This window comes from Haliotis rubra, unplaced genomic scaffold (genome assembly GCF_003918875.1).
Source record: "Haliotis rubra isolate DU_JTF1 unplaced genomic scaffold, ASM391887v1 Scf3, whole genome shotgun sequence".
NCBI lineage: Eukaryota > Metazoa > Mollusca > Gastropoda > Lepetellida > Haliotidae > Haliotis > Haliotis rubra.
The window spans coordinates 5,931,718-5,957,181 of record NW_025766968.1 but is presented as its reverse complement, the minus strand read 5'-3'; the positions used below and the strand labels follow the sequence as shown (position 1 = coordinate 5,957,181).

Sequence of the window (25,464 nt, the reverse complement as noted above, 5' to 3'; positions counted from 1 at the left end):
TACTTATTTTAATTTGTTATAACAGTAGTTCATTATATGCATTTCAACTAAAATATACAGCAAGTGGATAGTTCATTATGAGCATGTTAGTTCTAAATGGAGTTTACTGACTATCTATATGACACTATCCTGGTTAATATAGAACAAGTTTTTATGGATAACAACTTCTTTATTTCGTGAGTGCGACGTTTCGATACAGATTCTTGTACCGTTGTCAACATGGATAACAACTTCTTTATTTCGTGAGTGCGATGTTTTGATACAGATTCTTGTACCGTTGTCAACATGGATAACAACTTCTTTATTTCGCTGAGTGCGATGTTTCGATACAGATTCTTGTACCGTTGTCAACGGTACAAGAATCTGTATCGAAACGTCGCACTCGCGAAATGAAGAAGTTGTTATCCATAAAAACTTGTTCCATATTGTACGTCTCAACTTTTAAAAATGCCACTCAAACAAACTATCCTGTTTGTTGTTTATGTGTACTGCTTCTGATAGTGCCGTCATATAGCTGGAATATTGCTGAGTGTGGCGTAAAACAAAACTCACTCACTCTGATAGTGTATCATGGAATGGCTACACAGTTAGGAGTTGTCTTGTTCAACCACCAGTAACATTGTTATGTCCTGAGTTGCCATCCTCTGTGTTAGATTACGGTGTGTCTATGTCCCTCACTTCTGCAAAGCCAGACAGCTCATTGGGTCCAAGTCCTGAATCTGCATTGTCCAGATGTAGTACAAATAGAGCTAGAATATTGCTGACTGCAGCATTACTGTAGTATTGGCAAATAATGGCATAGTGTCAGCATATTGTTGGCATGGTGGTGTTTGCATTTTGCAGCACATTGAATGGATATTGTTGACACATTGTATGGATATTGTTGGCACATTGTATGGATATTTTATGGATATTGTTGGCACATTGTATGGATATTGTTGGCACATTGTATGGATATTGTTGGCACATTGTATGGATATTTTATGGATATTGTTGGCACATTGTATGGATATTGTTGGCACATTGTATGGATATTGTTGGCACATTGTATGGATATTGTTGGCACATTGTATGGTTATTGAAGCCACTTTGTTGGATATGGATATGTTGTCATGATGATCACATAGTTTAGGCATATTGTCTGCATAGCTTCCACGTGCATGTGTTGAATTATATCTATTGCTGACATCTGCTGACCGTTTACTCCTTCAGACCGCGAGGGCAACACCAACCTGACAGACTGCCTCGCCTGTACCGCCGGCCAGTACTGCCAGGAATATGGCCGTGCAGTGCCCAATGGACCATGTGACGAAGGCTACTTCTGCCCTGAGGGTCAACAGGTGCCCCGCCCAACCAACCTGGCCTGCAGTCCGGGACACTTCTGTCTGCAGGGCAGCTGGAACGAGAGTGGGTGCCCCTCAGGGAGCTACCAACAACACTGGCAGAAGAGTGACTGTGACGTCTGCCCAGCAGGATCCTACTGCACAGCCATTGGTGAGGAGAACATTTACAAAGTGATAATCAGGATTTCTGTACTTATATTGTGAACATTACAAGGTTTGATAATTTGATTACAGCAGAATCAACATAAATAAGTATGTATTTTTCAGGAGCAATTTGAAATAGTATCCTTATTTGTTTTCTGAACCAATAATTTTTTGTTAAATCTTACTTCTAAATACAACATTATGAGACTAGTTACAGATTTAGCGGGTCTTCTGTTAGTATTGTCATATTTTATTGTCTTTGTACAAATCACTAAGTGCAATCATATCTCCAGTTATCCACTATAAAATGTCTACATTTTTTAGGTGACTATGAATATCTTGATGACAACGTGACATCCAGTGGCAACTACTCAGGTCGTTACCGTAGTTACCGAGGAGTTTCCATACCAACGACCTGTCCACCAGGGTCGTACTGCCCCGAGGGCACGAAGTTCTTGACGGAGTTCCTGTGTCCGGCAGGCAGCTACAGCAACAGGACAGGACTGGCGGACTACACTCAGTGTTCTCCCTGCGAGCCTGGCAGATACTGTGCTGGGGAAGGTAGGCAAACATAGCGATGGATCTGTTTGGTCAATTTCATTACAGAAGGGCAGACATTCTTATTATTCAGTGTACTAGATCTCAATTCTGTTATAGTGGTCCCATTTCAATTCCAAACATCAACAAAGACTAGTGCTGTCATGGAGCTATGATCGTTTTGTAAAATGGGCCTCAAAACTTAAGGCTTGAAAGTGACATCTCAGTTTCTTGCTCTCTTACCACAGACGTTCTTTTGTACTTGTTTTTGATTTGATGACTATTTCAATCCTGACATCATTCCAGTCACCGTCATCATGATTTGGTGAAAGAGTGGTCCAAAATGAGTGATGAAGTTAGAGGAGTCTGATTCTCTAGGTATAGGCTCTTGATGTATTTATGTTCAAATGACACAGGGTAGCACAGTTGGTTCAGTCACCAAAGGTGCAGCAGTTTGCTATACAGAGTTGTGTCCCATATGTCTGATACAAATCTATGATCAGTGGTTCCAATCCCAGCTACACAATATCCACCGTGATATTGCTGGAATATTGCAAAAAGTGGCGTAAAACTAAACTCGCTCACTAGCTGATTCTAGGTTTGGTCCACTTTACCCATATTTGTGGGTTTCAACCAAGTGTTACTTTGTGCTTTTCAAGTGACATTGAACTGAAATACTGTCCAGAACTCCATGTTACACCAACTCCAGTGATTCAGGACCATTGTTGATGTTCTACCTTCTGTGCCCCATAATCAGGTAACACGGAGCCCAGTGGACTGTGTGCCTCAGGCTACTACTGTACCCACGGAGCCTACAATGCCACGCCCACTGATGGCTCCACCGGCGACATCTGCCCACAGGGGCGGTTCTGTGTTAACGGCAGCATCACAGGGGAGGGATGTCCGGTGGGGACATTCAGCAATAGGACAGGGCTACAGGCCGACACAGACTGCACTGCATGCTCACCGGGCTACTACTGTGGTCAGACTGGACTCACCCAGGAGTCCGGACACTGCTGGGCAGGTAAGGACAAGATTCTCTCAGTACTGACTCGTGATAAGCAAAATGTCTTGAGTTTCCTTGTACATTCATTAACCTTTGTACACTTTTTACCCACCTTGCTGTAGCATAAGAATATATAACCAAATACAAAAATTAGGATTTGTAACACATTACAGTACAACATGTGTTGTATCTTGCTTAACCAATAGTTATCTATAGCCTTAAAGGGAAGGTTGATTTACTGTCTGTCAAAATAACCTGAAATATTGTGAAGGTGTAAAATTACCCTGGATAAATCAGTACACATGGAACTTGTTGAGAAAATATTAGGGTTTCTTATGGTAACCACTAGGTTGAAAAACAAATAATTACAATGCAGAACTTTTCTGTATGAGCTAAAGACCATAAACCATGTACTGGTATTCCCTCAACCTTCAAACACTGTAGTTTCAAAGGACTTTTACATAGTGATGATTTACTTTTTAAATTCTGTTCAGCACACTTCATTTGAAACATAACTATGAAGTCAGAAAGCTGAATATTCTGACATCTGCCAAAGATGGTAGTTTTGGTAAGATGAATGTAATTAATACAATAGTTGTGTTAAATTTGAAGAAATCTATAGAGAAACTTGTAATGTGTGTGTTGCTGCAGGCCACTACTGTAGCCTTGGAGCCGAGGAGCCAGCTCCTGTTGGGAAGACTTATGGGGACTACTGCACAGCTGGACACTACTGTCCTAATGGAACATCCACCCCAGAACCCTGTCCCCCTGGAACCTTCCAGTATGCCACTGGAACAGGCGACATCGATGAGTGCACCAAGTGTACTCCAGGTATGTTAATTTGATGCTTACATGGAGGTCATATAGTACTGAAACAAATACCCAATTGGCAGGCAGTGTCTTTCAAAGTATGATCTCATTCTCAGTGCTCTGTTTTACTGATGGTATATAGACAACACTGACAGTTTTCTCTCCATCCATGTTCATTACTGTACAATGTTTCTTCACCAAACTTGGCACACAGATATATTGAGTGGTGAACTGGTGCATTTTGATAGGTTAGGATATTTAGTTTAAACATGTTTTTTTCCATGGCAACCACTGGCTGAAAATGGCAGTATTGCTCGTTCCCAGAAATCAACAGCATTTGTACTGTAGAAACATTTGCTGTTTGACACAATGATCACTTTAACATGTATTGTAATAATGTGATGTTTATTCCTGTAATAGAACTTTGAGTTGCTGTTATTCTGAACTGTTCAAACAATGCTTCTGTTTGACTGCAGGTTCCTTCTGTGAGACATATGGCTTGGTGAACGTGACAGGGCCTTGTGATCCAGGCTACTTCTGCACACTGGGATCAAACACAACATCACCTGTTGATGGTGTCATGGGTACAGTATTTTGTAATGAATTAAATGACTTGACTTGAGACCGATCTGGTAGTAAATCACACAGGGTACATAGTGTCAACTGATGATCATTCATCCTCTGTCACATGTGGATTTGAGTTATGAAAGATATTGACTGTTTCACCCAAATCCTTTTCAAACCAGCCATTATTCAAAGTTCATCAACTCATATCTCCAGCCAAAATTGAAAAATCAAGGTCTCACATGATCTATAATTTGCCTGTTACAAATTTCTATGGTATATTTTAAACAAATTTCAATCAAATTGGACCAAATGTTATCTGTAGACTACCTATCATGAACAACAGGTATGGTCTAACAAGAAACCAAATCAGTTGGAGATCACATAACAATACAAGAACTGTCCCAGGTGAAGTGTCCTGGTTGATTCTTACATTTCAAGAAGAATATACAGTAAGACCAAAACACAACTGTTACTGTCCCCCTCAGGTGCCATCTGCCCCGAGGGACACTACTGCGAGGAAGGGTCTCCTGGCCCAACTCCATGTGGCAATGGAACCTTCATGAACCACACTGGTGCCTCTGCCTGCTACATCTGTCCTGAGGGATACTACTGTGTCAACCGAGACCGAGCCGACATCTGTCGCCAGGGATACTACTGTCCTGAAGGTACTGGAGCTGACCTTCAACCATGTCCTACAGGAACCTTCGGCAACACAACTGGTCTGTTTGAGGACAGTCAATGCACACCATGTACAGGTAAATAAGTGGTTTGTGATAGTTCTGTTTGTGGAGTGTTTATAAAGTGGCTGTCTTATATGAACTATACAGGGCAAAAATATTATAAAATTGCAAATGGGAATTTCAATAAAGTTGAAACGGTTCAAATATTTTCACATTTTAATTGATCTTTTTTCATTTGTGTGAACCAATTGAATTATTCTCTTATGTATAATAAGTATTATTTGTCCATTTGTGGTTACAGTACTCAGGTACTGGTATTGTCTGAAAAGGTGTTTTAATGATCGTTTCCATGACATACAGGTGGACACTACTGTGCAACCCCAGGATCTCCCGACGTAGATGGAGAGTGCCAGGCAGGTTACTACTGTGTGTACGGCGTTGACACGGCAACACCTGCCGATGGTGGCAGTCACAAGGGGTCTGGAGCCGAATGTCCAGTGGGCTCCTACTGCCCCAAGGGATCCGCACAACCCCCTGCCCTGTGCCCCTGGCACCCATACCAACACACAGAGTAAGTTCCTCACTGAGTTTTGTTTTTGCAAACACCTGGTGTCATCACTGATTTTCAGTGATTGATTCATGTAATCATCACAGCTATTTTTTCTTTAACAACAAACGGAATGTATGTCTGAGGATAGTCAAGACTGGGTATTCTTTTGCACTGACGTTCTGTAATGTGTATACATTGAGAAACTCTCGAACAAGTGTCTATTAATATCAAATATATCAACATTCATCAACAAAAGGATTGGAGCTTGCTGAGTTAATTAATGGATGTGACTGTATTTCATATTAAAAGGCATGATGAGATTCAGTTTATCATCCATGTTCAAGTAACAGTCTTGTCATGAGCGTACAGCTAACCAGCTTCATTGGTAGAGAGATTGGTGATGTCATTTGATTGTGATGTCACTAAATCTCACCCAAGCAATATCTCATGTTGAATCCATTTTGATGAGAGCAGACTTAATCTTGGATCTGGTTGCCCCACTATATAACCTAGTGGATTGTTTCACATGCTGTCATGGTTTGACATGACTGTTTAAGGCTGAGATAAGAAGTCATTCCCTAACTCACAAATACAGAGGCAGTTGTGGAGACTGTCTGTCCTCAGTGTCCCATTTAGATTGTTATGATTTTGTGATTGCATTGATCAATACCTGCACATCTAGTGGTGTGTCTGCACCAGGCCCGACTAGCTATTCTCAAAACTTTTGTATCCCTACGAACTTCTTAAACCCATTCTTAACACATTGGATATGATCAAAGTTAATAATTCTTAGGGCTACGAACGTTTCGAGAATAAGGGCCCAGATTACACCATCAAAACTGTCATGGTTTAGCTGAAATACTACTGTTTATATTGGGTAGAACATTGTTCACTCACTCGTGGCAGATTCTCATTCCAGAGGCTGCTGTGATGGTGAAGGAATAGAGCTGACCATGCAGCCAAATCTTCACTTATTTACAGATTTAGACGTTATGAGGACTTTGTGTGACATTGTACTTTCTGATTCCAGGAAAGGGCTCTTGTGACCAGTGTCCTGGCGGCTACTACTGCCTCAGCAACACCAGCGATGCCACGGCGTTCCCCTGCCCCACGGGTCACTACTGTCCCCCGGGGACCGAGTACAGCACCCAGTACAAATGTCAGGCAGGCACCTACAACCCGCTCACCACCATGGACAGCTCTGGCGCCTGTCTGATGTGCACCCCTGGCCTGTACTGTGAGGGTGAAGGGCTGGAGACACCATCTGGCAACTGTAGTGAAGGCTGGTTCTGCTCAGGCGGTGCTGTCGAGTCCAAGCCAGTCACAATCGGTAGGATGAAGACTGTTAATGTTGATTATATTTGACTGATAATTCAGTCCTTGTGTCACACCAGTTTAAGCTGATCATGCGAAGATAACAGTAGATTATTCAAGTGGTGAAACCATAGGCTGTATTCACACTAAAACTTTGACTTAATTCCCAAAATAGGTCAATGTGTGAATCCTATATCTTGTGACCCCTACTGTGATATGGCTGAAATATTGCTAAAATCAGCATGAAACTCTCTTTCTCACATACATTAAATGTGTCGGACCTGAACAGATGAATGAAATATTTGACAAGTTATTTATACTGCTATGAAATCATGTCTCTTACGACAGGCAGTCATTTATTCTCACAGTTGTGTACATCATGAAGACTCAAGAAAAGCCTACATTCAGATATATCCCAGATAAATATTATGATGGATAATTCTGATGCAATTTCAATATAATACCATTATCTGACATTCTCATTGTTGCAATATGCTCTTCACTCCTTCCAGTTTAACTATAAGATGTCTATTTTTCCTTATCCTGACTCATGCTGTATTGCTTGTCTTCCTTCTGTTTCGATGATTCAGGATAAGTATAAAATATCAATTTAATCATAAAACTTACATTATTGTGACTGATTTTGTCCTGATCCAGGTAACTTCTCCAGTATTGACATGTGCCCATGCCCCTCGTACAATTACACCGGAGGCAAGTGCCAGCCGGGCACCTACTGTCCCCTCGGATCTTCCATACCTGTCAGTTGTGAGGCGGGATGGTACTGTGATAGCTACGAACTACCAGCCCCGAAAGGTATGTAACACTCAGTGACGTAGCAGCAAATTGAATAAATTCATTGCACTAAAAACCATAAATATCAACCTGTCATCACTCGTTCCTGATTTTCAGCTTAAGATCTGATTGCCAACATGTCCTTGTGCAGTGATTATCTGGTGCACCCCATTCACAAATACATCGTGGGGTGGGTTGGGAACCTACTGGTTAAAGCATCCGTTCATGACGCTGAAGAACTGGGTTTGTTTCCCCACATGGGTACAATGTGTTGAGCCCATTTCTGGTGTCCCCCACTGTGACATTACTGGAATTTTGCTAAAAACAGCAAAAACAGCATAAAACGATACTCACTCAAGTACTCCATGGAATGCCTGCTTGTTTTGTTTCAGCCAAGTGCGATCCTGGCTACTTCTGTCCGACCGGCCAGAGTGTGGCCAACCCTGTTGACTTCGTGTGTTGGGCAGGCCACTACTGTGTTGAGGGGTCCCCAACCTCTGTACCATGCCCCATAGGACACTTCTCCAACTCCACCGGCAACATCAACGTCACTGACTGCAAAGCCTGTACACCAGGTAGTACCTACATGTTTTGTGAAACAGAAGAAGTACCTTGATTGTTGCATGAATAGTCAGTCAGCATGTCACTAATTAAGGTCTTAATAAGCAAAAGTGATTACCTGTCATATGTATTCGAAAGTTCAGATTCGATATCTAGAAATGTGGACATATGCTTTGGATAATCTGATCTTTTTACTGACTCTTCTGAGTCCATTTATGTAAGCAAATTCAAATTTGAAGTAGAAAGGAAACATTTGTCCCACACTGTTTTAGTGAATGGCAGCTCACAGCAACTAATGTTGTTTAGAACAATCTGGGCGGTGCGGTAGCCTAGTGGTTAAAGCGTTGGCTCGTCACGCCGAAGACCCGGGTTCGAATCCCCACATGGGTACAATGTGTGAAGCCCATTCCCCGCCGTGATGTTGCTGGAATATTGCTAAAACCGGTGTAAAACCAAACTCAAGTCAGTCAGTCAGTCAGAACAATCCCAAGGTAATTCATGTCACACACCAAATTTAGTCTTCCAGTGTTTTTGTAAATATATACCCTCAGATACCTGCAAACCAGGAATGACTACCCTAGATACGTTTTGTTCAGTCCCTCGACTCGCCACTTACTGTGAGCCCACTGACGTACAGAACATCTCGGTATCCCTACCAACTGTTGGTTGTTATATGCTCTGTTATCATGTTGCAGGCTTCTACTGTGACGGTACAGGCCTGGTTAAGGAGACCGGCCTGTGTGGGGCAGGCTACTACTGCCCTGAGGGTCAGACCACGATGACCCCCCATAGCCACCATGTGTCCTAAGGGCATGTACTGCCCTGAAGGTAGTGCCCTCCCCATCAGATGTGAAAGAGGTAAAGGATGGATGCATTTTTGTTTCAAAATAATTTACAACATAATCATGTTGTATTTCTTGTGAATAATATGTTCTGAAAGCCTTATAAGTCTAATATCTTAATTATTATGTGATGTTATACATTTCGGAAGCAATGTTAAGTTGTTTGTTTTTGTTTTGTTTCTTTGTACGATTGTCAAAGTTTATCATGAAGCATTTGTCCATCTGTTTGTGTCACTCTCACATTATCCTAATGTTGTGAGGGGCGGTGGGGTAGCCTAGTGGTTAAAGCGTTTGATCATCATGCCAAAGATCTGGGTTCGATTCCCCACATGTGTACAATGTATGAAGCCCATTTCTGGTGTCCCTTCCTGTGACATTGCTGGAATATTGCTAAAAGCGGCATAAAACTAAACTCACTCACTCACTCACTAATGTTGTGATTTTACTGGCCGATGACAATAGGCTTCTGAATATTCTGCAAGCAATATTGACATTTATCTAAACATGCCCCAAACACACCAACCAACATAGCATAAATGTCATATTAACTATTATGCATTGAATTTGTATAAAAATGGAAAGGTTCTTTCCGTAATCCATAAAGTTCAAAATATAAGATTTTGAGGGTCATTTGGAAATAGCAATAAAGCGAAAGACAAGAGAACCCACTCAAATTGGAATTGTAATGTTGGATACAGAACCAGAATGATGTGGAATTGTCTACTAAAATAATTTTATCAATGCCCTTCACCCATCTTGAGCTGGAATTACATGGTTTGTGTTACAGGAACTTACCAGCCTTTTGAAGGGGAGCCAACGTGTGAGCCGTGCCCTTCCAGGAGTTACTGTGACCCTGGCAACTCCACCGTGGGCATCATCGACCCCGTTCCATGTCCAGCTGGTTACTACTGCCCCACCGGGACCAAGTACATGCATGAGTTCCCCTGTCCCCCGGGAACCTACAGTCCCTTCGGGGACCTGGAGTCTCAGGGTACGTGGTCCTTCAGAATATAGAACAATGTTTGACTGCCTCATTGAACATAGTAATCAAAGATGTGGGGGAGATTTGGCAAGATCCACATGGTTCCTGATACATGGTTCTGGTGGGAAACATTCAGAGACATTCAAGAAAAGTTTGGGGTGGGGCTGCTTCTGTTCAAGATATGTAGTACAGTAGGTAGATGGGCGACCCCCCCTCTAGTTTGTCCTGATGGTCCTCATGTATGCTCCAGGTGAATGTACGAGCTGCGAGTTTGGCAAGTACTGTAAAACTCCTGGCCTGACTGATGTGGAAGGCGACTGTCTGGCTGGATATTTCTGTGACCAAGGTGCCAACACCTCCACTCCCACTGACGGCATCACTGGAGATATCTGCCCCAAGGGCAAGTACTGCCCTGTGGGTTCTGTTGATGGTAAGTTTTGATTGGAACTGTAATTTTGTGTAATTATTAAGTAAAGGTATTACAACTTGTTGGTGAGTCAATAATAAAGTATACAACTTTATGGATAACAACTTCTTGTTTATGGCACAGAATGATGTTTCGGTGTAGATGTTTACACCGTTTTTCAAGCTTAGATAACTCATCGTATGTTTTGTTATTAAAACTTGGTTATCAATTTAATCTTAATGATTGAAAGAAAGTTTTTGAAATCTTTTAAATACACTGATGGCTTTTGGATAAAACTTTGTCGTGAAGAAAACCCTGTGGGTACCATGTGTCAAAGTATTAGGTATGCTTCTTCTTGAAGTTTCATATCAGCTTGTTCTTGAAGTATTAGGTATGCTTGTTCTTGAAGTATCGTATCTGCTTGTTCTTGAAGTATCGTATCTGCTTGTTCTTGAATCATCATATCTGCTTGTTCTTGAAGTATTCTATCTGCATGTACTCAAAGATTTCTAAGTGGCATTGTTTGTTTCAGGTGACCCATGCCCAGTGGGTACCTACAACAACCTGACCGGTCTGCGAGCAGCCAATGAATGTATTCCATGTGACCCAGGCCAGTACTGCCCCTCACCCGGGCTCATCGTGCCCTATGCCTACTGCACTGCAGGACACTACTGCGAATACGGCTCCAATGAACCCTCTCCCAGGAGTCAGTCCTATGGCTACAACTGCCCAACTGGACACTACTGTCCTGAGGGAATCACGGCTCCAGTGCCATGTCCACAAGGAACATACCAGCCTTCAGAAGGTGGGCAGTCAACATTCTGTTTGTTTATTTAACGCAGCACTTTGCAATATGCCAGCTTTATGATGGCGATCTCTAAATAATCAATAATGAACCAGACATGCACTGTACCTCACTGTGATCAGACATGTAATATGTGTCCAGCATTTCCAGAGGCCGAAGGAGGCTCTTCCTTTAAACCATTTTGCTTTAGGTTTCTTGATATTGTACTAGTTCTCTATTCGAAGTGGGTACAATGTGTGAAGCCAATTTTTGGTGTCCCTTGCTGTGATATTGCTGGAATATTGCTAAAAGCGGCGTAAAACCAGACTCACTCACTCACTCACTGTCTTCGAAGAGTAGATTCAAGACTTGTAAACTGAAGCATGTTTGGGACATATATATACAGATAAGTATCTGTGATGTTCATGTTACAATTGGAAGTTATGACATCAGAGGAAGGCACCGATAATGGTATTTAAAATTAAGATCAGAGTGGAAACTAATCCAAAATCTCTATTTTCAAGAAATATTCATTCATAATAACTTAAGTAATTTGTATGTTTTTGAAAATACGGGCTGTAGTAATGTAGATGATGAATGTCTGAGTAGTGTAAATATCCTACACACTGAAGCAGAGTGATCCACATGTGCATGTCAATGATCCAGGCAAACAGTCTGCAACCTCCTGTGTGGATTGTGACGCGGGCAAGTACTGTCTGGAAGAAGGTAACAACACCGTCACCGGCGACTGCATGGCAGGCTACTACTGCATCAGAGGAGCCAAGTCTCCAAATCCAACAGGTGAGCATACTTACCAGCATGTTGAAGCTTGAGCTGGGTTCTACTGTAGGAGCAGTCTGTTGGGTAAACTTATATCTCTGGGGCAGATTCTCCCAATTGATAGGATATGTTATTGCTATGTTGTTTGTGAGGCCTTTTCTTACTGCCATGCTCTCCAAAAGGAAGAAACTCCTCATTCACATTAAGGTCTCAGCCTCAGTCAAAGCAGCCATATATAAAAGCACCCTATTTTTTTTGGAAGCCCCACCTGTCAGATTAGCACAAAAATGGCTCAACCATCAAATATGTTTATCCATAACTAAAATACTGTCTAGAGAGATGTTAAATGTAAACAAAACACAAAAATGGCTCAACCATCAAATAAATCTATCCATACCTGAAATACTATCTAGAGTAATGTTTACTGTAAACTACACTATCTATATTTCAGATGGAACAACAGGAGCCATCTGCACTGTCGGTCACTACTGCCCCATTGGATCTCACATCCCCATACAGTGTCCACCAGCCTTCTTCATGAACCGCACCGGAGCAGCCGAGTGTGACCCCTGCCCCGAGGGCTACTACTGCACCGACGGGGCCAAGGCTGAACCCTGTCCGCAGGGCTACTACTGTCCCCAGGGGTCGGGCAGCAACTACAAGTCTTGTCCTGTGGGGACATTTGGGGGCAGCGAGAGACTGAGCAATGGGTCCCAGTGCACCCCCTGTACGGGTGGATTCTACTGTGACAGTGAACACCTCACTGCCCCATCCGGGCCATGTATCGCGGGATACTATTGTGTCACAGGTCAGTACACATTTCTGCTTTAGTAAACACCACTGTGTCGGATGTGCTGAATCCTGGGCTGTTTCAATGTGTTTTTCGGGTCTCATACAATGTCATGCGTTTGGTGTTCAGGGCCCCGTTCCTGAAAGCGATCGTAGCGCTAAGCTGATCGTAACTCCCATACTTTAACATAGACTTACGACAGTTGTAGCGCTACGATCGCTTTGAGAAACAGGACCCAGAATGGCACTGACTGTCTTCTGTCTTTTGAGTTCAACACAATGGTGTTCAGCAGTATAACATAATCAATAGCATGCTTCCACAAAGACGCATGCTTAGAGTACATAACATATTGCTACCCATCACCAGTTTTTTGTATTCACAAGACATTCTCAGCTTTTTGGGGAGCATGCAACCAAAACTGCAATCTATTCGATGGTCTTGCATTTACATCTACTTGGCACCAATCAGCTGATTCTCTGCTGTGTCCCTTACAGTGTGCCAGGAACCCTTTACCATTGGCTCAAATTCTAGATGCTTCTTGGTTAGTTTTTATGGTTTGATAACACTATACATTTACTTGTGGATTTGACGAAAGTGGTGAACGTAAGCAACCCACTGTCCTTCTTCATTAAGATGAATACTATCAAAGCATCATAAATGCAAATTCACTCTCCAGCCTGACTTGTGCCGTTTGCATCCTGCATCCATCCAGCTACTTCTACAGTAAAACAGCATTACTTCCTTTATGTTACAGGTGTGAATGTGGAGTCCCCCAGTAGCAGCGTGACCCACACAGGCGAGGGTGATGTGTGCCCACCTGGCTTCGAGTGCCCCCTCAACTCCACCTACCCTGTGCCTTGCTTGCCAGGAACCTACTCCCCCAGTCAGGCTGTGCCAAGTTGTCTCCCCTGCCCAGCAGGTACAGTGTTCATTGACGTACAACTAGAAATTGATATATAGTGATTGTATTTGGTCTGTATATATTTTGTTGGTCATGCTGTCTGATATAGGTAACTTAAACCACAGGAAGCTTGTATAGCTTGAGGTTATATAGCTTGATGATTGGCTGTCACCATTGTTTCCATCACCTTGAAGAAAGTTAGTTATCAACCTGGGTCCACCTGATCAAGGTGATGTTAGCGCTGTGATGATCATGACTAGCATACCCTAACATGGACTTACTATTGTCACAGTGATTGCTACATGTCAAGCAGGTTTATTAATGGTATTGATCTCATTATATATTGTCATAATAATTAAATCTTCATTCAAGAATCAGCAATATCAACCTTAAGGCTAGACAACAGACCACATGAGTCTAATGGTCACAGATGTGTTGACACATGTGCCCATTTCCAGATGATCCTGAGATCAAGTTTTAAGAGATGTGTTCTGAACCATGATCCAATTTGTATGTATGTTTCAGGGTCCTACTGCCTGAATGAGACGGTGACCCCCCATCACCTGCCCAATGGGCCACTACTGTACCGAGGGAACCAGCTTTGATGTGGAGCATCCATGTCCAAAAGGAACTTACTACAATGCTACAGGTAAAGACACATACTAAAGGCATAATCGATGCTCATGATGTTGATCACTGGATTGTCTGGTCGAGACTAGATTATTTACAGACAGCCGTCATATAGCTGGATTATAGCTGAGTGTGGCGTAAAACTAAACTCACTCACTCACTAAAGGCATAATCATATTGTGTTCCCTCCCTTTGTCATGCCAGAATCTGCTGGCAGTTGGTACTTGCTGGTGTATTTGAGCGTGCCATCACTAGACACATGCTCTGTGGTTTATCCAACGGTATCCAGTCTGCTAACATGCTGTGATAAGTGTGCATTCTGTGACTGGCAAATGAGCATATTTTTAGACAATTAAACTGGACTGGTCAGCTGAAATGATAAAATCATACTCATGTCTTGTTAAGATAACAACTTGCAAATGATGTCACATGTCACTTCACTGAAGTTAGTATAGTTTTTAAAGTTTCATGTATTTTTAATTGATTTAGTTTTTCTTTGAATATTTATTCTATCATAAATTATATCTAATCTCAGAATTACAAGTGGCGAATGACCTGCCATGACACTGATGCATTATTGCTAAAAGAAGTGTAAATCCAATCTCACTCACTCACTCTAATCTATAGTTTAAGCATGATGCTCAGGACAGATAATCTGTCATAAATCATAGCTTAGTTAAATATATCAACAACTTGTTCCTTTACAGGGAATTAGTTCATATCATTTTTTTGCATGCATTATTTATCATGACCTTGACCTTATCCTTGACCTTAAACATGACCTTGATGTTGCAGGTGCAAAGGCTAAGAGTGACTGTCTGGACTGTCCGCCAGGAGAGTACTGTGAAGGCCTGGGTAACATCATACCATCTGGACTGTGTGACCCTGGCTTCTTCTGTGCTGGGAAGTCCTTCCAGATCCGCCCATACGACCTCGGTAACCTCACCAATGCAGGGGGATCCAGCAGGTAGGACTGTCACCATGGTTACCATTCATCCCTGCATTTGGAGGTTTTCAGTTATAATAGCTGCCACTAAGGATTGTCAGTAAAATGTCCTGATTGAACCGTCAATGATTGCCTGTTTGCCTGAACCAAGCAATGGAAATTTGTCCTTGTACACTGTAGCCAAGTATGAGAATGTTAGTAAAAGTACTAGTGTATTTGACATTTCATGCATCCAGCTTTCATGCATGATGCTTATTGAAACTATCTTCTTCAACCAAGTAAACGTGCTCAATTCTTACGAAAGAGTTTGAATCTCAGATTTATCCTGATTGTTGTATTTGTGTGTCCTCACCATACCTCGTGGGTCGATATGAAAGTGACCCGGGAAGATCCGGGGTAGAATAGGTCTTCAACAACCCATGTGCTTGCCATAAAAGGCGACTATGCTTGTCGTAAGAGGCGACTAACGGGATCGGGTGGTCAGTTTCGCTGACTTGGTTGACACATGTCATCGGTTCCCAATTGCGCAGATCGATGCTCATGCTGTTGATCACTGGATTGTCTGGTCAAGACTCGATTATTTACAGACCGCCGCCATATAGCTGTGACATTGCTGAGTGCGGCGTCAAACTAAACTCTCTCACTCACTCACTATATGAAAGTTGTAGACGTTTTGACTTGTACATCATGATATAACTTGAGTACTGTTCAAATCAGCATTACACCAAATTCAAATGAGATTCAGTTGTAATATGAAAAATATCTTTACCACTCTTTATAGAGATCTAAAGATGGTATAACTATAGACAAAAGCTCTGTTAGGATCCTTGGAAATTATCCTTGGCAACTGGCTTGGTGCCGAGGCTCTTTGACTTGGTTTGTCTTCATGTTACTTCAGTAAACGATGCTTGAGGAGCACTTGTACAGTAAAAGCAGTACAGTTTATGATAGTTTGTTTGGACTTCTACTTTGTTAACAGTTTTATTGTGTTCCCAGTGGCCTGTACTCCAATGACACCTGTGCCCCCATGTGGGACTGTGTATGTCCTGACTTCGAGCTGACCAGTGGCGGTATCTGCCCCATGGGCTACTTCTGCCCACAAGGAACATACAAGCCTCAGGCCTGCACCCCGGGCATGTACTGCGAAACTCCAGGGCTGCCACTCCCAACAGGTCAGTATATCATCATGGGTCAATTTGAATAAACAGGACTGAATAGCCTACTTGCAATGTTGAATTGTGAAGAATCTTTTTCAAAGTAGTTGTTAATCTCTCAACCATCTATAACATCTTACCCTGGAGTTGAGTAAGTGCAGGGGCCGGTGGGGTAATCTAGTGGTTAAAGCGTTGGCTCGTCACGCCAAAGACCCGGGTTCAAATCCCCACATGGGTACAATGTGTGAAGCCCATTTCTGGTGTCCCCTGCCGTGATGTTGCTGGAATATTGCTAAAAGCGGCGTAAAACCAAACTCAGTCAGTCAGTCAGTCAGTCAGTCAGTCAGAGTAAGTGCAGTCAGGGACTGTAAACACTAGTCAATCAGGGTAATAAATATGATAAATGCATCTTTGAGAATGGTACTGCAAATCAAGTTGTAAATTTGACTGAAAGGGCTTTGTCTGAGACTATGAGTACCTGCAGTTTTCAAAACATATTTCTTTTGTTTCTTTTTGCTTTGATATTCTTACAAAAATTATATCCTACTTTGTAAACTTTGTTTTAAACACCCATCCATTGTGACAGGCAACTGCAGTGCAGGGTACTACTGTAATGGCACCAGCGCCGTCCCCAACCAGTATGTGTGTCCGGAGGGCAGCTACTGCATTGTGGGAACTTCCGTCCCTGAACCATGCCCTGCCGGAACATTTGCCAACAAGACCGGAACATCCATGGTGGAGGAGTGCCTCAACTGCACAGGAGGCATGTTCTGTCAAGGTGAGAGCCACTGTTCTGCTGACAGAAGGAATATGTTATCTGTCCTCCATTAAAAAAACTTCAAGATTGTTTTATAAGTTTCATGTCATTGAGGAATGTCCTTGATTGATGGATTTGCCAATTGTCAAATGCCCATTTCTTTGGAAAACTGAATATTCTGTTTAGTGCCAAATATTTTAAGGTGTGAGGCACTGAATATGTAATGTTTTGAATATTTTATCGCTTAAGAATCATCCTTTTCCAAGAATTGGACATAGCATTAATCTTGATATGGCAAATCAAAGGTCATGCTGTCCTTTTAGATATCATCTATTCCATTTGACTGAGATATTTTGTTGTATGGGACATTTGGATAAATGGTACAGTTGTCATTGACATACAATCAATCAACTTTCAGACAGTAATTATCAGCTGTATATGAACCATGCATGTTTGTATGTTATCGTGGTTATTGTGTTCAATGCATGCATAAATTCTCCAAGTTTCAACCAGATCATTGTCCTCCTAGGTCCTGGAGACATCCGCCCAACTGACTTGTGTGACCCTGGTTTCTACTGCCCTGAGAGCCAGACCTCTCCTACCCCCTCTGACCTGGTGTGTTGGAAGGGTCACTATTGTGAGCAGGGATCAGCCATTCCCACCATGTGCCCTGGGGGGTCCTACCAACCCAGCTATGGAGCAAGCACCTGTCTGCCCTGCCCTGAGGGATTCTTCTGTAACATGGCAACTGGGAATGTCACCTACATTGATGGTGAGTGACTCCAGTGATGTGATATTGTCTACTACATATTTCACCTTCTTCAAGGGACATAAAAACTAAAGATATCCACTTATGCCAATTACGATTACCATTGACACTAGAATTAATTATATTCACTGATATCTGACTATTATAGGGGAATGGTTAGCATTATTGGTCTGCAGCATCAGAGGTCATTGCCCAAAATGTGTCTGTTATCATTGAGAAGCCGTGAAGGTCCAGGTCAGAATGAACCTTCAGTAACCCATGCTTGTCGTAAGAGGCGACTAATGGGATCGGGTGGTCAGGCTCACTGACTTGGTGTCATTGGTTCCCAATTGCGCAGATCGATGCTCATGGTGTTGATCACTGGTTTGTGTTGTCCAGACACAATTATTTACAGACCGCCACCATATAGCTGGAATATTGCTGAGTGTGGCATTAAACAACAAACAAAATCACTCACTCTATCACTCACACATCACACGATCACTCACTCACTCCAGTGTTGCCTGTATTCAGTTAACTAATGGAAACAGTTGACCCCCATCATGGGGGAACTGATTGTATGTGTGTTGTGTCCAGGACACCCTGCAGTGTTCCCTGCTCCCTGTCCCCGTGGCTTCTACTGTCCCGAGGCAACTGACGCCTCCCAGACATTCCCCTGCCCAATCGGGACGTCCGGCCCAGACACGAGTACTACAGCAACGAAGGCAACTGCACCGAGTGCACCTCCGGCTTCTACTGTGAGAGGACCGGCCTGTCCACACCAACTGGAGAGTGTTACGCTGGATATTACTGCACAGGAGGGGCGTCTTCACCAACCCCCATCTATGATAAGGTAAAATGCAGATTCATACAACTGATTTTACCAAACACTATACAACATGTTTGGATACCACAGGGCATTGTCATACACTGATCCTTTGAATTTAATGACCATCAACTTTTGCCAGGAAGCAAGCTGGAAAATATTCTACAGAAGGTTCATTGAGTTTTAAATTGAGAGAGAGCTCTTGCATAAAGAACTCCCACTTATGCAACAGTATTCCAACAGCCATATATTTTCATTCATTTTGTTTGATTTTACAGATTGATGAAAGCCAGGTTGCCAACTTCACTGGCAATGATGTCTGCCCAGTAGGGTACTTCTGTACCAATGGCACTAGCTACCCCCAGCCCTGTCCCCTGGGGACGTTCTCCACCCAGAAGGAGGTGACTGGCCCTGAGGGATGTGAGAATTGCTGGCCTGGCAGATACTGCAACCAGAAGGCCTATGTCATCAGCTCCGAGGCTCCGAAATGCCATGCAGGGTGAGTGGATGTGTTGGTTTATTTGTAACATTATTGGACCGTTTGTGGAGGCACAGGTGGCTAAATGGTTCAGATTGCAAAAATTGTTTCCCATTTAGTCATTGTGGATTTGAATCCTGAAATATCCCACGTAGTGTTAGTCAGCATGTGAGTGTTGTACCTGCATTTTTGGATTTAGCCTGAATGGTGTTGGCCTAGCTGACTTTCTTGAAATATATAATTCTGTTATATAATTGAAATACTATTCAAAGCCAGCTTAACCACTCCCTTCCTTGCAGTTTTACAGGACATAAGGACTCACTGTCTCACACTCGCTCAGCCATACATTCTAAGGGGACTTAGGGTAGCCCAGTGGTTGTTGTGTTGACAAGTCATGCTGATCACCTTGGTTTTAGTCCCATATTGTCACAGTGTCTGAAGCCCATTAATAAAGTGCCTCATTGTGATATGACTGGAATATCATTGGAAGCAGAATAAGACTCTTCTCACTCATGCTTCTGTTTCAGCTTCATCTGTATTGGCGGTAGCACCATCCCGGAGCCAACGGATGGTATCCAGGGTTACGTGTGTCCAGCAGGCTTCTACTGTGAGGAGGGAGCTATCACTGAAGTGGGTTGTTCTATCGGAAGTTTCCAGCCCAGCGAGGGTCAGCACAACTGTACCCTGTGTCCAGCTGGTCAGATGTGTCCTCGCAGCAATATGTCAGTCAGTGAGCCGTGCAAGATGGGTGAGTATTGTCTCAGGTAGGCCATGGTAATAACAGAATCATGGTCATTCTGAGCTTCATTTGTTTAGGGGCCTAGTTAGAATTGATCTTCAGTAAGCCATGCTTGTCGAAAGAGGCGACTAACGGGATCGGGTGGTCATGCTCGTTGACTTGGTTTACACATGTCATCGTATCACAATTTTGTGTAGATCCATGTTAGTGCTTGTGATCCCTGGATTGTCTGGTCCAGACTTGATTATATAGCTGGAATATTGCTGAGTGCGGCGTAAAAATACATTCACTCACTCATTTATTTAGGGGGCAGTGGGTTAGCCTAGTGGTCTAAATGTTCACTTATCACTTGAAAGAGCTGGGTTCAGTTCCCAATATGGATACAATGTGTGGGCTGCTCTGGGGATTTCACAATGGTTACTGGATTGTCTGTTTCCTGATTTGATTATTTACAGACCGCTGCCATATTTGCTGAGTGTGGCGTAAAACTAAACTCACTCATTCATTCTGGTTATTCCAACTTGAATATTACTCAAAGCAGCATAAAATCATAATCACTCACTCACTCCCCTTTTAGGTCACTACAGGTTCCCAGTCCTATGGGGCGGTGGGGTAGCCTAATGGTTAAAGCGTTGGCTCGTTATGCCGAAGACCCGGGTTCGAATCCCCACATGGGCACAATGTGTGAAGCCCATTTCTGGTGTCCCCCGCCGTGATGTTGCTGGAATATTGCTAAAAGCGGCGTAAAACCAAACTCAGTCAGTCAGTCCCAGTCCTACATTCTTGTGTTAAGAACTGACTGATTGATAACATGAAATAGTGGATTGTTGTTCAAGCTGTCACCTGTATGTTAGCTTGGCCAAGATTTGCTCTAATGTAAGTTACACATGTCAGTGTTTAACATTTACAGGCTACTACTGTCCTTATGGGTCCTTGGCTCAGCCGTGTCCCCAGGGACATACAACAACAAAACAGAGATGTTTGACGAGTCTCACTGCATTGACTGTCCACCGGGACACTACTGTGCTGGCAACGGCAATATAGACCCATCAGGTACACCCCCAGTCTTTTAAGCTAGTGTTTTGTCATTGTGTAGGGCATCTACAGTGAACTCTTGTCTTTTTCAGTTACTCTTATGGCATTACAATAATGTACTGAGCAATCAGGTGCTCTGGACAAATCAGGTTCCAATACTTGTGTGCTGATAAGAATTCCACCTATACAGCTGTTTATCAGTCTTTGGTGAGCACAAGCAATATCTCCTCAGAACTGGAATGGTATCACAATGATGTCATTAGTTACAGTGATAACAATCACTGTTAAAAAATTAAAACTTTGATGAATGATTTTTTACGAAAAATAGATTTTGACCAAAGTGTGTTTGGATATGAAATAAATCTATGCTTGCTGGTGACTGAATATCTGGGCAGTGCTTGGTTCCAGATGAATCAAATAGTTATTGGATGTTATCACTTATATTGATAACATTAAAGATGTCAAGTGTTAGGGATTTCTTGATTCAAATGTTTATTGATCTTACAACTATTGTTGTTTTAAATGAACACTGATATCACTTTTACATGAAATGCGCTAATGATAATTCTGAAGCGTTGCCGATGAATCTAGAATCGGTTGGGATGTTTTCTTCGAAAATACACTTACCACGAACGCCATAGAAGCTTTCAGCCATATTGGATAGTGTTTACAAAATCACGTTTAATGAAGGCCGGCTGTGAGGCGCCTATTTCATCAAGTATATTTCATATTCAGCTTCGAAAATGCATCAATGAATTCCCATACATTTTAGAATCAAACTGCAACTGGTCTTTGTCACCAATACCAACTGTCTAGATAAAATGAGGCGAGAAACATATTGGGTGTGAAAACTAGCGCTGTGCTTTCGAAAAGACTGCGTGGCAACAGAAATGTAAAACAAAGACAAAACCTATTTTCCACTGTGTAGCATTTTCTGAAATTTTCCAACATTCATCCGTCTATTCATTTGCTTGCAATGGCTCAATACCTGGAATATGCGGAAAGAGTATCGTAAGCAAGAAATAGGAAATTATAAATAGATACAATGCAATGATTTGATAATTGATAAAAATTGTCAAAGTTTCCGTGCAGCGTGGCAGCGCCATAACTGACGTTAAAATCCGATAGAGCGACAAGGTAATTATCTGCATTTCTGGCTTTTTCTCTTACTTATAGTGAAAACGATAAAAACATATAACAATACACAGATAGTCAGAATCATTCTGATTACTTACATGTCATATTTATGGACAAACGATCCCTGAATCAATAGAAGGGTCCTTGCAAAATCCTGTGTACCCTTGTCAGCAAAGCCGCCATTTTGTAAGAAATTGGTCAGCGGTAGTGATGTCATACGTCAACATTGTTGTACATATTAGGCAATTTCTTTGAGGTGAAGGTCGGTTGAACAAGAGTAAACACAATGTATTATGGTGTATTTTTGCGTATAGTTAAGATACTTTTTCATGAAACTGACTTCAGTATCTACATTTAGCCTTGTTCAATATCATATCATACGCGCGTATAGGGTTTACGGTGTTTTATTCTTTGAAAGTTTTTGATTGTTTGCATCATATTTACATAAGAAATTGACATATTTAGTGCAATACACCATATTCTAAACCTTTACACAAGTGTTAGACGATCAAACATGAGCCATAATTGGCAACTACTTTAGTTCCTATTCAATTTATTTGGACTAATATTGCAATTTCATATGAACAGGTTAATGAACGGTGATTTAATTCAACCTTATACTAAAACTGATAATATTAATGAAAATGATTTATATATGGTATGAAATGTATATGCACACATATTTAAAGGAATTGTCTTGTTCATTGCATAAATTTGTGTCGTTTTATAGACAAAAAGAATAATGCATATTGATTGGCCAGGTGCGCGTTTGTTGGAAACGTTTTATGATTCTCTATCATTGTTTTTTCGATAATATAATCAATTCATATTCGATTAAATAATATTGCGATGACAGGATATCAAACTCTAACTACATTTATAGGAAAATTGTTGAATATATATATACCATCTCATATACCATCTGTGCTAATTCGACAAATCTTTACATCAATATTCTAATATATGGTTCCATATATAAAAAGCTATCTTTTTGCATCTTTCATTGCATAATGTATGAAGAGAAATAGCTACATAATCATAAACAAACAAACAAACTTCTTATCCCAAACAAAATATTTCGGTGTTGAGAAATATTATTTTTATTTATGTTAAGTTGATGCCAAACAGGTGCGCCGTGTTGTTCACAATAAGATACACTTTTAATCAAACCGTCCTAATTGATGATATATTCAGGACACTATTTAATGGAAAAATCAGTCATTTTATGTTTTGTTTATAGAGTGTTAAATTCTGGCGTAGAAGCCGAGAGACCTTTTAAACAATTAATGGAAATTAAGTTGAGATATATACTAATCAGCATACCAATGTCGAGTCCTTTTCCGACGCGCATAAAATGCATAAAACAAGCAATGACGCCAACTAAAATGTTGTGATATTTTCAGCAATTTCCTTACATTTGAAGATATGGCTAGTATTCTGGTAATAACAATGCAAAATTAGTCAAATACATCTACACAAACAGGAGAATATGGGAATCTAAGAACTAACTTATATATCGGATAGGGCCATCCAAATCGCCATTACGTGCTTTCACATGTAAGAGCGCGTTGTCATTTTTCTTGTAAATTGTGAAACTACCAAACTGCATCCGCTCACATTGGGGAACTTTGAACTGTAATAGTTTGGTTCACCATAAACATAAAATAACGAAAATATAGCGTCCGTATCCACAACAAATTCTCTCCAATTGACCTGAGTTACATTGACCTAGTGTTACGCATAACGGGTTATGCCCCTTATCATTATATCGCAGTATGACCTCTCTGTCGTCGCTTTGACGTCATCAGAAGAAAAATCCATTTTGACACTTATTGTGAGTCATTTCTAATGTTGAGCTGTGATAACGTTATGCACAAGCACATTTTTGTGTAATTAATGAATCACTTGCATTTCTCGCCACATTTTCCAGGTGAGTGTGAAGCTGGGTACTTCTGTGAGGGCGGTGCCAACAGCAGCGTGCCCACACCTACGCCGACCTACCAGAACAACGGGGTGTGTCCAGCAGGCCACTATTGCCCCCAGGGCACCACCATGAGGATCCGCTGTCCAGCAGGAACCATCAGGAACACTACAGGTCAGTCACAGCTGTATCATACTGGGTTATCAAAGAACCCTAATACAAAGTTAAGACAAAATTAAAAATGATTTTATGGAGATACTAAATAAAAAAAAAAAATTATGAAAAGAAGGATTTGGACTGTTTCTGTGATTCATTTTAATATGGAGGCCTTGTAAGTTGTTGAACTTTTAATTATTTGTTTTAACATAGGTGATGTTAATATGAAGTTCCATAAAGTTGTGTGATTATGAGCCCCCTAAATTATTAGTGGGTCCCTTCCAGACATTTGTATTCTAAGTACCAATGAATACACATGATATCAAACACTTAATGTTCTAACAAAATGAATACATTTACAATATTTTGAAACAGATTTGATATATACAATAATGTTTAAACATTGAAGGACCTGTAATGTTTGAAAGACATGTAAATGGTGGTAAATGACATTAGGATGATTTTGGGGTGTCTTAACCTTCTACATGTGATCGAATTCACAAATATATATCAATATTATTGACCCTGTCTACATTTCATGTTGTAGGTGGTGGCGCGCTGCCTCCGACTGCCGACCCTGCCCAGGAGGCTTCTACTGTGAGTCCGAGGGACAGACTGAAGTCTCCGGCATCTGTGCCACAGGCTACTACTGCCCATCAAATGACACCACCCTGGTGCCAGACCCCACCAACTTCGTGTGTCCAGTCGGCTACTTCTGTCCTGCAGGATCTGCAGCTCCAACCCCCTGCCCAGCTGGTCAGTATCAGCTGAACCAAGGAATGGACTTCTGTGACCCATGTCCAGCTGGGTCCTACTGTCAGAGCTCGGTGTCCGGTGAACGCAAGGACTGTCCTGAATACCACTACTGTCCAGAAGGTAGGGGAAGTATCAAAATTTATCTCACATGTGCAATGCCTGATTTCATTGGTCTATAATGTTTGACACAGCATGTTCAATGACAACCACCAAATACATTGAAAGGGTTTAAATACCTACAACATAGAGTATGTGTGGATAGAACTCTATTAATGGTCATTTGTAACTAGGTTTCCAAACAAAAAATTTTTGTTGACATATTATTTTTTGTACAAGGATATTTTTGTGATTAAACATGCATGGGATAATTTAAGTATTACATATCAATGTTT

The 25,464-nt window shown here is 41.7% G+C and overlaps 1 protein-coding gene across 1 annotated transcript in view; it reads left to right on the top strand.

The window, feature by feature from the left end:
- LOC124282469 overlaps window positions 1-25,464 on the top strand; it is a 145,052-nt gene that overhangs the window by 95,042 nt on the left and 24,546 nt on the right. Inside the window, 34 exon segments of the mRNA XM_046718476.1 lie at window positions 1,213-1,494; window positions 1,812-2,048; window positions 2,782-3,048; window positions 3,682-3,861; window positions 4,317-4,424; window positions 4,893-5,162; window positions 5,448-5,614; window positions 5,616-5,658; window positions 6,668-6,967; window positions 7,609-7,764; window positions 8,136-8,318; window positions 9,000-9,100; window positions 9,102-9,162; window positions 9,934-10,137; window positions 10,379-10,558; window positions 11,067-11,339; window positions 11,985-12,119; window positions 12,550-12,906; window positions 13,643-13,807; window positions 14,315-14,343; window positions 14,345-14,438; window positions 15,215-15,386; window positions 16,362-16,537; window positions 17,106-17,297; window positions 17,806-18,048; window positions 18,622-18,725; window positions 18,728-18,877; window positions 19,129-19,349; window positions 19,856-20,092; window positions 20,276-20,294; window position 20,698; window positions 21,010-21,120; window positions 24,170-24,347; window positions 24,864-25,192. Of these exon segments, the coding sequence (XP_046574432.1) occupies window positions 1,213-1,494; window positions 1,812-2,048; window positions 2,782-3,048; window positions 3,682-3,861; window positions 4,317-4,424; window positions 4,893-5,162; window positions 5,448-5,614; window positions 5,616-5,658; window positions 6,668-6,967; window positions 7,609-7,764; window positions 8,136-8,318; window positions 9,000-9,100; window positions 9,102-9,162; window positions 9,934-10,137; window positions 10,379-10,558; window positions 11,067-11,339; window positions 11,985-12,119; window positions 12,550-12,906; window positions 13,643-13,807; window positions 14,315-14,343; window positions 14,345-14,438; window positions 15,215-15,386; window positions 16,362-16,537; window positions 17,106-17,297; window positions 17,806-18,048; window positions 18,622-18,725; window positions 18,728-18,877; window positions 19,129-19,349; window positions 19,856-20,092; window positions 20,276-20,294; window position 20,698; window positions 21,010-21,120; window positions 24,170-24,347; window positions 24,864-25,192 (5,925 nt within the window).